Genomic DNA, 12,398 nt, shown 5'->3' with positions numbered 1-12,398 from the left:
AAAAACCACAAAATCTCAATCAGACTGTCAACCGCAGCCCAAGCAATTAGTAGATAAATGACAAAAAATGAACCTCGGAATTCCCCAACATATTTTGTTGCCAGTGCCATGGTTTCCTCTTATGATCATCACCCTTCTATAAGTGGTAGGCGGGCCTGTTTTTTAGACTCTGTAACAAGAAACATGGTAAGCATCAGGCCAACCTCGAACTTCCAGGGACGGAAACAGAGGAAGGATAGAGGATTCAAGCCATACTTGCTTGACGTGTTTGTTTTTCCTCAAATCCTGCTCTTTTGGGGTTTTTATTTTATAAATCTGCACCATCCAATGATGGGTTGTAAACACCTGAACCAACAATGTATATCAGTGAAAACCAATCTCAAATATATTGGCAGATGATAGTCATAGAATCGTGTTAATTGTACTTACGGTTGATTCTTTTGTGATGGCACTGGTGACAGCGATGCTAGTCAACTCCCTCTTATATATATATATATATATATATATATATATATATATATATATATATATATATATATATATATATATATATATATATATATATATATATATATATTGAGAGAGAGAGAGAGAGCTCAACATATTAGGCCTCATTTCTAGTTCTACCTCATAATTTTGAACTGTTTTATGGTAGATCTGAACCGTTAGATGCGATTAACATGCTCGATTAAGTGGGAATAGACTTGAATCATATTTTTTTGACAAAAAAATATATTTTTATGAGCCAGAAAAACTGGTACCTTCGTAGCCATTGATTTTGGATCACCTAAAAAAACTTGTATAAGTCAAATTCCGGTGATCCAAAAGCTGGTTCTCATTAAACAAAACCTATAGATCACATCCATCGGGTTAGATGTAAAAAAAAAAAACCAAAAATGTGTTTTTGAGGGGGTGCAAAACAGGGCAGAACGAGAAAATGGTCAGAACCAGCACATTACTCGTATATATATATATATATATATATAAAAAAAAAAGACATTGGTGGCATGTGATCATGATTACATGGCCTGCGGTTGAGTTGAAGACCCCGGATCAACCTCACTGAAATGCATGTCCTCTAGCTTTTAGAGGTGGGCCACGTAAGGCAGGGTGGTCGTGGAGCCCCACCCAGGGTTTTCCCTTGCTTTGGCAAGGGTTCTTAGTCATGCAATTTTTTTTTTTATGACAGCTTAAGACTTAATGAGGTAGGAGATCATTATATTGTCCTTTTCCTCCTCAGAGGCAGCCCATTGTTCTTTTCTCATGAAAGAGAAAGGTCTTTTAAGAAAATGCACAAATTTCTAAAAACTCCTGCCAGCTCAACTTTGCTATCAAAGTTCTTTCATATGTAAGGCACATTTGAAAGAAAGAAAAATGTAAGAAAAGTGATGCAAAACGAAAAATTAGTACAATTTTTTCAACCCTTTCAAACAAGAGCATCGTACATTGATATAAACAGCAGGACAACTGCACCTTTTCTTTTTTGATGGTCTGGAGAATTGTATCCCAATCCCAATCAACATATAACATTGGTCGCCATGCCTAGTTAAGCTAAACAAAAAAGATATTCTACCCCATACAATTATTCAATACAAATAAAACATGCTTTGATATAAATAGCAGAATAATTGCACCTCTTTTTAGTTAGTTTGAAGAATTGCATCCGAAACCCAAGCCCAGTATGCAGCCTTCCCCCAAAAAGAAGAAAATCCAAAACCATCAATCTTTGACAAAATTATAATGTACATAAAAATCACATATACCACATGAAGAAAAAGAGCTGGTTTGGAAAAAGAACAAAAAAGGACACAATCAGATCCTACAAAAACATATCAGAGTCTATCTGCTGCAGCTTCAGAAACACTTTCTTCAGAGTGCTTGTATAGTCTGGCAATTTCGCCTGGACAAATGTGGAAAGACCAAATTACAGAGATTTCTATCCAAGAATCAGAATCATGCATCATGTAAGCCTGACTTGTTAAGAAACTTAGAAAGAAACAAAACAAAGCAAATCATACGATTGCAAGTTGGGTTGGCTTAATCCATTTATGACCAAAAGTATGACCAGAAAGAAAATTAGTCATCAACCAGTGAGGCCTCCAATACTGAGAAAGTTGAACCAATGAGTCATGAATGCTAATGACAAATGCCATTTTGGAATATAACCAAGGTTGAGAAAACATACACATGGGTTATGCTCAAGGTATATGGTAGTCAGCTTCTCTCTCGAACCAGCAACTGCCAATCCAATGCCTTCCAATGAGTCTATTTGGTTGTCGTTCAGCCATAGGTCCTCCAATCTGCATACAGCAATCAGTCATACACACATAAGATCCTGTCACATGGATATGGTGGCGGATATGGGGATAAGGTCATTTTTACGTAGTTTTCAATTTGATTAGTATATAAGGGGACACAATACGAGGGCCATAAATGGAGTATCCATATGACATAAGAACAGATGAAAAATGAAAATCGATTCTACCTTGTTAAGTTCTCAATGTCACTAATTTCCGTGAGTTTATTTGATGAGACATCCAACACACGGAGATTAACTAATGTGGACAGTCCTTCCATCTTAGATATGCCGTTATGGCTCAGATACAACTCCTCTAAGGCAACACAGTCCTGCAAGACACCCATATTCATTAGTCACTACAGATTTCAAGGGACACTGTGCTTTTAAAACTTTAAAAAATATCACCAACCAAAGGACAATAAGAACAACCCTCATGTAGAGGATTTCCAGATTCAAAACTAACAAATGGAAGTGCAGAATTCATCAAAGCAACAATGGATCACTTAATTTGAAATGTTTCACCAATTGATTTTCACAAACTTCCACTGCACAATTTTTCATATCAATTCTACCTATATTGGAAAATTTAATGTGATTCAAGCCCCCAGTTTGTCAATTTCTTAATGTCTACAAACTTCCAATAATCCATGACATAAAAAAATCCTGCAAAATTTAGGAAAAATTTGTGTCATATTTCAGAGACTCCAAGTATCCATCATTTGCATAAATCCAGACCAACTTAGGAAGCTTTATGCAGTGAAATATTGATTGATCTTCACAAACTTCCAACATGTTCATGAATTTTGTAGACACAGCTTACTTCTGTAGCTTTAGCTACTACCTATATTTTTCTCCCCAGAAAAGAAGCCACTACTCTGGAAAGAACCTCAATTTCGACATTTGCACTTTGAAGTTGCAACTAAGCTTTACAACATGACTGAAAATTGATCGATTCACAGAATCACAGTATAAAATTTTCTACAGCAACAGATCCGGAAAGAATGAAGTTTATAGGCAGAGCAAAACTTTGTTGTTCAAGACAAAGCACAGATTTTAGTAACAATCCACATGAAACACAACTTGAAGCCCAACAATAATTGGGTCAATTTAACTACAGAAAAGAGGAAAAAGGCAGATACGTGAGTCGATTTAAAAAGTATGTGTCTTCAGCAAGTTCGAAAAAAAAAATCCTAGCAAAAAGAACTGAGAAAACATACTTGAAAGCCTAACATAGAGGTTAAACGGTTGCTCTGTAAGCTTAGTTTCCGTATGCACCGCAGTCCACAAAGATTTACTGTTTGAATGCGGTTCCTACCCAACCAAAGCTCTTGCAATTTTTTCAAATTCTGCAAATTCTCCATCACCTGAAATAGAAAATTAATCAATACATCAGTTTCCATAACTTGAGCACCAATCAGAAATTTGACAAACTCAAGTGATTTGTTTATGATTTTCCAAGTTGCTGGACAAAAATAAAATTGTGCAATGGCCAAATGAGACGAAAACTCTTACCCGCAGTCTATTTGAACCAAGTTCAAGAATTTGCAGTTCATGCATGTGCTCCAGCTCCTCCATTTTAGTCAATTCATTCTTAGAAACATAGAGTTCTTTGAGTGTGCCTGACACTTTAGACAATCCACTCAAGGAAGATATCTCATTGAATGACACATCAAAAACCAGAAGATTCTTGAAACGGCTGGCATCAGGCAATTTTGTGAGTTTATTGTCCCTCAGAACAAGCTCCTGCATAATAAAAATATTTCTCCTTTTAGATAAGCAATAAGGAAAACTCACTTAAGATTACAGTTTCAAGTCAATGAAACTTCACAAAAGTTCAAAGAGAAGAAATGAACCACCATCCTTTTATGGCATTGCACAAATAATCATAAAGCTGCCGATGAACAGAACGTAGCTCTTAGATATGCAAATGATGGGATTATTTATCAACTGACAAGATCTCCAAGACTGCTAATGTATAGCAAAGCCAACAATTAAAAGGCATTAAAATTACACCTCATGGATTATAATGCATTTATCATTTTCTGCGAAGCTAAGCATTCAGGCATACCGTTTATACTATGCAGACATTTCCCCACTGTTACCCTTTTTTTTTCCGTTATTACTGTGAAAATATCTCAAAAAAAGAGATAAAGTGTGCGATAAGCACACCACCACCAATGTGCACAAATGCACAAGAACACTTAGAACAAATGTACACGAAGGTACAATAAAGAAACTCAAATGCACAAAGGCATACAAAATATAAAGAATTTTATTGAGAAGAATGGAGAACAAAAGCTCCAAGAAGTGAGTTTTACAAAGGGGGAACTCCCCTATTTATAAGAGGAGAGGAGCCTTGGAGGGGCTCCACTAGCTGTTGGAGCCCCTCCAACGGTTAGAATTCTAACCGTTGGAGAGGCTCAACAGCTAGTGTTGAGCCCCCTCCAAGTTGACTTTGAGTCAACAAAAAGAAAGAAATAAAAAATGAAAAGAAAAAAGAAAAAAAAGAAAAAAAAGAAAAAGTAAAAATACAAAAAATATTACAACATATTCATAATTATGAATATGCGCAAAAGGAAAGGAAATGACTAAAATACCCTTGCGGGTTTTACAAGAAAAAAAGGAAACATATATATTTACATATATATATATATAAAGATAGATACATATACATATATACATCATGTATATATGTATATGTATCTCTCTTTATATATATATGTAAATATTTACATAAGAGAGATACATTTTAACAATTACTCGATCTTAAATTGTACCATTAGGAAACAATCTTTGTTTGGCTTGATATGGTGGCTAAAGTCAGGGATTAGTTCCTTTCTTACAGATCATTTAACCTGCGAATAAACACAAGAAAATCTCATAGTATAGTCTGGTATTGATGTAGTATTATTACTCTTGCTTGGGTCAAAGTGCACACCCTTTGAAGGCAGGTGCCACATTTCTAATAAATAAAAATATGATTTAAAGTATCCAAATCCAACTAACTTGTCCAAAAATACAGGCAACATATAACAGTTAAATGAACAACCCTTTCCAGATAACAAATATGAATGGGACAGATGCTTTCTCTAAAAATGAAATCAGAAAATAAGGCATGCAGAAAATATCATTTTGTATTCTTGCAATGCTACAGGAATGAGGGTAAGATTTAAAACAAAAGACGTGCATTTATGCACATTCCTCTATTTTGGCACATGTGCAAGGGCATAGATGGTGGACAATCATGCAGATGTTTCATGATACAAAGGCACAGTCATACATCGAAAGAAAAAATATATAAAGATACAGAAAATAGAACTAAGGGAAATTTCAAAATAGGGACCCATCTTTTATCCTATATGACAAAAAGAGACTTAGCTTGCAAAAATAACTTTTTAAGACCTGCCTCTTTGGCCTGTGTCTTAGTTTCAAAACCTCTGTATTGTACTAGGTGTGACCATGTAATGTCCCATAGTTGTGTCCATGGCCATGTGACAGCCACCACCAACCTAATTGTGCGAGAGAAGAATCATGGAGAAGGCTCCATAACTGAAAAACAACTATATCTTAATTGGAAACATCAAAATTGGCCAAAATGCTTTTCATAGCGATATGGGTCTCTTATAAAACAACATGATATTTCTAAAGGGCATCAGTTTTAAGCTTAAAGTTAAGCCATGCAATGCATTAATGAATAAGTTAAGCAAAGCACCCAATACTCATATTAGGCCATCAACATGAGAGCTAGGACATGAGTTACTAAAGGGTCTTCTACATTTACACTAATTTATTATTTGATAATTTTCCTGCAATAAAAGAAACAAGGATGACAAAAATTGTAAATACTAGGCATGATCCAGCATGGAACTAGGCGTCCGAGAAGCAAAGACTGTGACTGGACTAAAGCTTGAAAATCCAATGAGAGAATGACGTTCTGAAATGGTTTTGAGGAATACAACCATTATTCTAGTTAGGTCAGTGATAGATCGTTTAAGATTGATCGCCTTCTCCCCAAAAGTATGACAAATATTGAGATTTTTAGCTTGTAAATTTCTCTTCCCAAACTGATCTGCAGGTACAAACATCTCGATGATGGATGTCAATCTATGAAATTACAACTACCAAGAAATGCTTCTAGAGGTAATCTAATGAGATTGGTGAGCACATAAGGAGGGGTCATCAAAAAGCAAAGAGAAGACAGAGCACAAAAAACAAAGAGCAAGGGAGAGATTCAGCAAACCATATATGGCCACCCTTTCTGTGACATAATTTTGTTCCTTTTGGACTCACCGTGGTTCCTAGCAGCTTGAGGATACATTAACCAATTTGAATAGACCAAGTGTGATATATCTCACTTGGCTTGATCTGAGATCATAAGATTTTATCTCCTCATTATGGTCAAATGTTGCACTTGTTTATAGGCATAGGACATTTTAGGCCTCAAAAGATAATGGGATGGATGGTCATCATAGGCAAGACCGGGAGAAGAGAATCCTATCAGAAAGATAGAGGCAGTCCTAGACCAGATCCTCACAAGTACCATAGCCTAATGGAGACTCTACTCACATAGTGATGCCACTATCTAGTTACCAAAATGCTGGTCAGATTAGCAACGATTTAACATATTTTTTTCTGGCACCAAAAATAACAAGGTGTTTGAAGTGTGTGTGAAAGCACTCTACATTGGCCTGGATCAAGATAATTATTGCAATTACCCAAACTATCCTTAAAGGACATGTACACCAACGTTGAGCAATTTTCCACTGTAATACATAGGGAGAGACATGGCACGGAAGTAAATGAGAGTATCCCAGTGTAATAACCTAAAAGACCTTAAATATGTTACATCAGTTCTAATTGGATGCACTTTGATGTCTAAATTGGCTAAACCCAGGAAAATGCATGGATATATTAATCGCAAGTATCAGCAATATCTCCAAAGTGAGAGAGACATGGATCAATAAAAAAGGAGTCATGGTGTAACATGATGTCTGACATACTTATGAAAGAAACCTACATCAGATCAAATCATTAGAAATATTAATCTGCAAGATGTTTTCTTGAAGTTACTTGCACCACTTTCATTGAACACACAAGTTTGTATATTCAATATGGTGATGTAGACAAATTTTGGTTGTCTTAAAAAGTAGAGTAATGCTTAAACAAGTAACCAAAGATGAAGGGTGGAGGTGGAATCACAGTCATAAGAATATGCTCCACTATATTAAAAGGGAGACTAGAGAGGAACATGAATTGTCCTTGGCTGTTTTGAAATGATTCAGAAACATTTGCTAGTGTTGAAAACTATTAAGTGATTTACAAGTAATAAAAATGTAAAATACACAATAGATAGATTGGTCATATTATGCTTCAGCTAGATCTTTTAGTGACAAGTTTTTCATTTTTAGATGCCAGGATTAGGAACAAGCGTTTCAAGTTATGCACATCTCATTAGAATAACAAACTGTCGTACAAAATATAAGCGTCATAACCTCATAAACATTTAAAGAGTAATGCATCAGAAATTAATATCATTCCCACACATGCACATATATTTGTGTCTATGTGTGTAACTAAATAAATAAATAATATATAAAAGAAGTTGCCAACAGCTTAACAAAGTCAAAGAAAAGGCATGTGAGAACCAAGTAATAAAAACAGGGAAAGGGCCAGCCTTGTCATATCACTAAACAGAACTTGAAATTTCAGCAGAATGCTGTTAAATTGTACATATATATTTATATATATACTATAATACACATATATGTACATACGTATATATCATAGTCACCTATATCGTTAAAGGTAATTTCTCGGCGTTGGTATTTCTCAGAGAGATTTTCAAAAGTTGATAAATCTCAGAAATATCTCGGGAGTTTAAAAAATTGAAAAAAATATAAATAACAACAAAAAAGCTAAGAAAGTAATAAGTTTTGCATTATTTTTCTTCAAAAAATATAAATAAACATGTTTTAAAGGTTTTAAAATATAAAAGAAACAAAAAATAGGAAATGCAAACTTAAAATAAATAAAGAGTTTTTCCCAAAAATATCGCGATAATATCATGATATTTTGTCTGTTGCGTCTGCATTGAATTTACTTGCATATACTGATGCAGATTGGGAAGGTGATCTCAACAACAGGCACTCAACCACGAGTTTCTGTGTTTTCTTAGGTGAATTGTTAATCTCAAGGAGATGCAAAAAGCAATAAGTCTCTCTTTCTTCAACTGAAGCTAAGTACCAAGCTATTACCACAACCATAATGGACGTGGTTTGGCTTAGAAGACAAATGGCTGGTATGGGAATCCAACTGCTAGAAGCGTCAAAAATGTGTTGTGACAATAAGAGTGTTATCTACATTGCCAACAACCACACTTTTCACGAAAGAACAAAGCATATCGAGATGGACTATCACTATGGGCGAAAGGAATATCTTTAAGGGATCATTGGTTTGCCTTATGCCCCATCAGAGTATCAGTTGGCAGACTTCAAGTTTACCAAACCTCTCTTTGCTCCTAGGTTTCACTTCCTTTTAAGCAAACTTTCGATCATTATATCATAAGTTTGAGAGGGAGTGTTAAATTATACATATATATATTTATTTATTATATTCTTTCTTTTTATTTATTTGATTTTTTGGACTGTCTTGGACTAAGTTGACTAAGCCCCCAACGGCTAGATTTCTAGCTGTTGGACTCTCCCAACAACTAGAAATCTAGCCATTGGGGGTGGTCTCTCTTTTTCTCTTTCTTTTGGCTCTCCTTACCCTCTCTCTTCTCCTCTCTTGTGTATATATAGGGTCCTCCCCTCTTTGTAAGGTATGCTTTTTGCATACTTGTGATGTTTAATAAAATCTTATACTTTATATTGTGAGCCTTCTTGTGTATGTCCCTTTGTGGATACTGTGAGTGTGTTCCTTAGAAAACACTTGTGTGTTGTTCACTTGATCTTGGTGGACACTTTGGTTCGTAATTAAAGGCTACTTGGTTCTTTACAAATGACACTGTCTTAGACAAGATGTTTTGTGCTTGTGTCTAAAAGGGTCACCCCAAGATTCTGAGTAATTGGAGACTCAAAATGTTCAACTTCGCATCCTTGAATCCCAAGCTTCTCATACTGAACCTTACTTATCAACATCTGCATGACTTAACCACAAGACTTGGCCTTCTCTAACTAAATCTCGTTTATTGTTATTTGTATCTACTGATTCTAGTATGTACCCTAATTCCATTCACACTAACCAGGATCATGTAAGCAACAAGCAAATGCAGGAGACTCCCTACCACGTTTCCTACTTAAAGTAAGGAATATATCCCCATCTCTTATATTAAAAACACCATTATGGGCTACTCACACCAAAAAATATATCCTTGAAAAGACTAGTCAAGATTTCTTGACTAGACAGGGCACACTTTAACCAAGGATTATTGAGTTCAGATATCATTCTTAATAAAAAATTATTAAATAAACATTGAAAGCTTATTTCATTAGGTAAAGCAAGCAGGACAGACCTGTGATACGTGAGATCAGACAGGGCAGGAAGCATTTGTTGGATATGTTAACTTGTTAAGGTAAGGCAGGAGTTGTATTTCCCCAGGAAATTAAAAAAAAGGAGGAATAATATGCAGCTAGCTATGTCACATAGGTGCGGGTGCGGATGCAGCACTTTAAAAAAAACTTGGGTGCAGGGAAGATGGGAGGGTGTATATATATAATTTTTAACAGTTTTAAGTTAACACTACCGTATATGTGTGCATTTATGTATTTATATATACTATACATAAAACTGGACTTGGTTAGGGTTAACTGAATCTACTTTTGGACAGAAATAGACCTCAGTGTGGTTGACTTCACCTGACATAAAGGAAGACGTGCCCAATTGTCGTGTGGTGCCCTGCTAGAAGAGTTCGTGTTACATAGGCAGCTAGGATACACAAAACAAAAACGTCCTAATGGATGCAATATCTTTCATTGGCTAATCTAACATCAGACTCGTGAATATTCTCTTGATCCACCTTTGAAGATAATCCTTGTGATTCTCTTCAATATGTGATCGACCTAAACTAGGACTAGTAATGATATCGTTATAATTCTTCTCTGTAAGACTGTAAATTCTCTTATACACTCAGTGTAAGACTTTTATTTTAGAAAGATCCTGATGTCGGCGAAAAAAATGTCCAAATACCCATCAACAGAAACTCCATTGGATGAGCTCATCAGATAGAACTAGTAAACATTAGACCATCGCTACTATTACATCTTAGAAAAAAAATCACAGGATACTTATAGAAATGACAAATATTCAAAGTGCAAAACCACTGCTTTGCCCGGACCATTTCACCATGAATTTCCATTGAATTTCTGTCCACAAGTAACATCAGAATTTTGGGGTCGAGCTGGATGGTTAGGTCAGACTACCATAATCTAGCTGCGTCGGTTCAAATCCCACGGGGTTATCCCCCAGCTTGACTATCAAAAGAGAAAAAAACACAACCAAGACAGACATTTCACACAGCAATAGACAAGAACTGCATAAAAATCAATTAATAAAAAAAATAAAGAAAAAAAAATGCTAAACTGCATAATTAAATGCCATAAAGGCAGTCCATTGACACAGAAACTTGTTGGTCGAGATTAATCTTTAGATGGGCTATTTTTTTCTCTCATTTCTTGAATTTCTAAGCATCAAAATTTCCCCCAAAAAAATCTTATTTTTGACAGGAAAAACGAATACCCAACAATGAAAACACCATAAAAACCGCCAATACGATTAATACCAACTAAAAAGGTAACCACCATCACCAGCAGAAACTATACAACAGATTGAAAAGGACCATCAACCAAGGTATTAAAGAAAGAACATGGCTTGAAGACCAAACGTACATCAAACCCGGAAATGGCAGGCCATCGAGAGAGGGGCTCAACGCCCTCATCAGTGAAGAGGTTCTGTCGCAGGCAGAGCTTCTTGAGCCGAGAGAGTTCGGAAATTCTCGGGTCCAATTCCGAGAGCCGGTTCGCCGTCAAGTCTAATTCCACCAGGCCTTTCGGGAGCTCAACCCCGTTGAGATCGTGGAGTTGGCAGCTGGTGAGATCGAGACACTCCTCAGACGAATCGTCCACCGTCTGTTCGTCGAAATCCGACCGGTGATCGCCGAGTTCTTGGTGGGCTTCCTCCATAGATCACCAAAATGGGAGAGAAACCCGAAAAATACAAATAGGAACTAAACACACAATATGGGGTGTCGAAAATATGAATAAAAAACAAGTTTTGCCATCACAGTTATGCGTGTGTGCGAGAGAGAGAGAGAGAGACTTCCTTTTCGGCAGTGAAAAAGAGGATTCGGGGTGGCTCCGGAGAGAGATTCTCAAGCGAGATGTTTGCTTTTTAGCCTGATGGGGTTGAAATCTGATTACACGCTTTGTATTCAATTGGGAACCCGCAAGCTGTCAGCGACACAGCCTGTCAGCCCCACCACACCGTCTAAAGTCAGCACGTTGAATTTTGGTGCATAAGAAAAAAGAGAGTATTAATTATTATAATTTTAAAGTTTGTCCTTTTGTTTTATGTATTCTCAAATGTTTAAATCTTATGTATGATGATAGTTTTTCGAGATTTTTAAAAAGAACAAAATCTTTAAACAAGAAAATCCCCACGCTAGGTATGTTGTACTAGTGACGACCATTGTCTCTTTCTTTTTTTTTTTTTTGAGAGAGATCTATATATCTCAATTTTATCATGGAATTTTCAAACCCCAATGCAATATCAAGCAGCCTATATTTTTAAAACGTCAACTATATCTAATAAAATGTTGACATTTTGTCGATATTATACTTTTTAAAATGGTTGCGGTTTTTATTTTATTTTTATACATATTTCTTATATTGTTACAATATTATATATGCCGATATTTTCCTCCCCACGCAAAAAGAAGATTTATAATTTATCGTGAGATTTTCCATCACCTAGAAAATCCAAGATTTACGACGTCTGTGACAACAGAAAAAACTGTGTCAATGCACCCAATGCATGGAAAACCAGGGTCACCCTTGGAAACAGGTAAAGGTCTTTGAGAGCACAAATCTTTTATAAAGAAAAC

General features: G+C 35.8%; 1 protein-coding gene across 1 annotated transcript; it reads right to left on the bottom strand.

Moving 5' to 3' along the window:
* Window positions 1-1,613: 1,613 nt before the first annotated feature.
* On the bottom strand, window positions 1,614-11,677 carry LOC149814840 (protein phosphatase 1 regulatory inhibitor subunit PPP1R7 homolog). The gene is made up of 6 exons (XM_089989965.1): window positions 11,185-11,677; window positions 3,812-4,042; window positions 3,517-3,663; window positions 2,486-2,628; window positions 2,186-2,300; window positions 1,614-1,900 (listed from the first exon to the last, which is right to left on the bottom strand). Exons 1-6 carry the CDS (start codon window positions 11,476-11,478, stop codon window positions 1,820-1,822), a joined length of 1,011 nt encoding a protein of 336 aa, XP_089846091.1. The 5' UTR covers window positions 11,479-11,677; the 3' UTR covers window positions 1,614-1,819.
* Window positions 11,678-12,398: the final 721 nt, after the last annotated feature.

The sequence above is a fragment of the Nuphar pumila genome, chromosome 15, assembly GCF_984573655.1.
Source record: "Nuphar pumila chromosome 15, dmNupPumi1.hap1.1, whole genome shotgun sequence".
NCBI lineage: Eukaryota > Viridiplantae > Streptophyta > Magnoliopsida > Nymphaeales > Nymphaeaceae > Nuphar > Nuphar pumila.
This window is presented reverse-complemented; position numbering and strand designations above follow the sequence as displayed.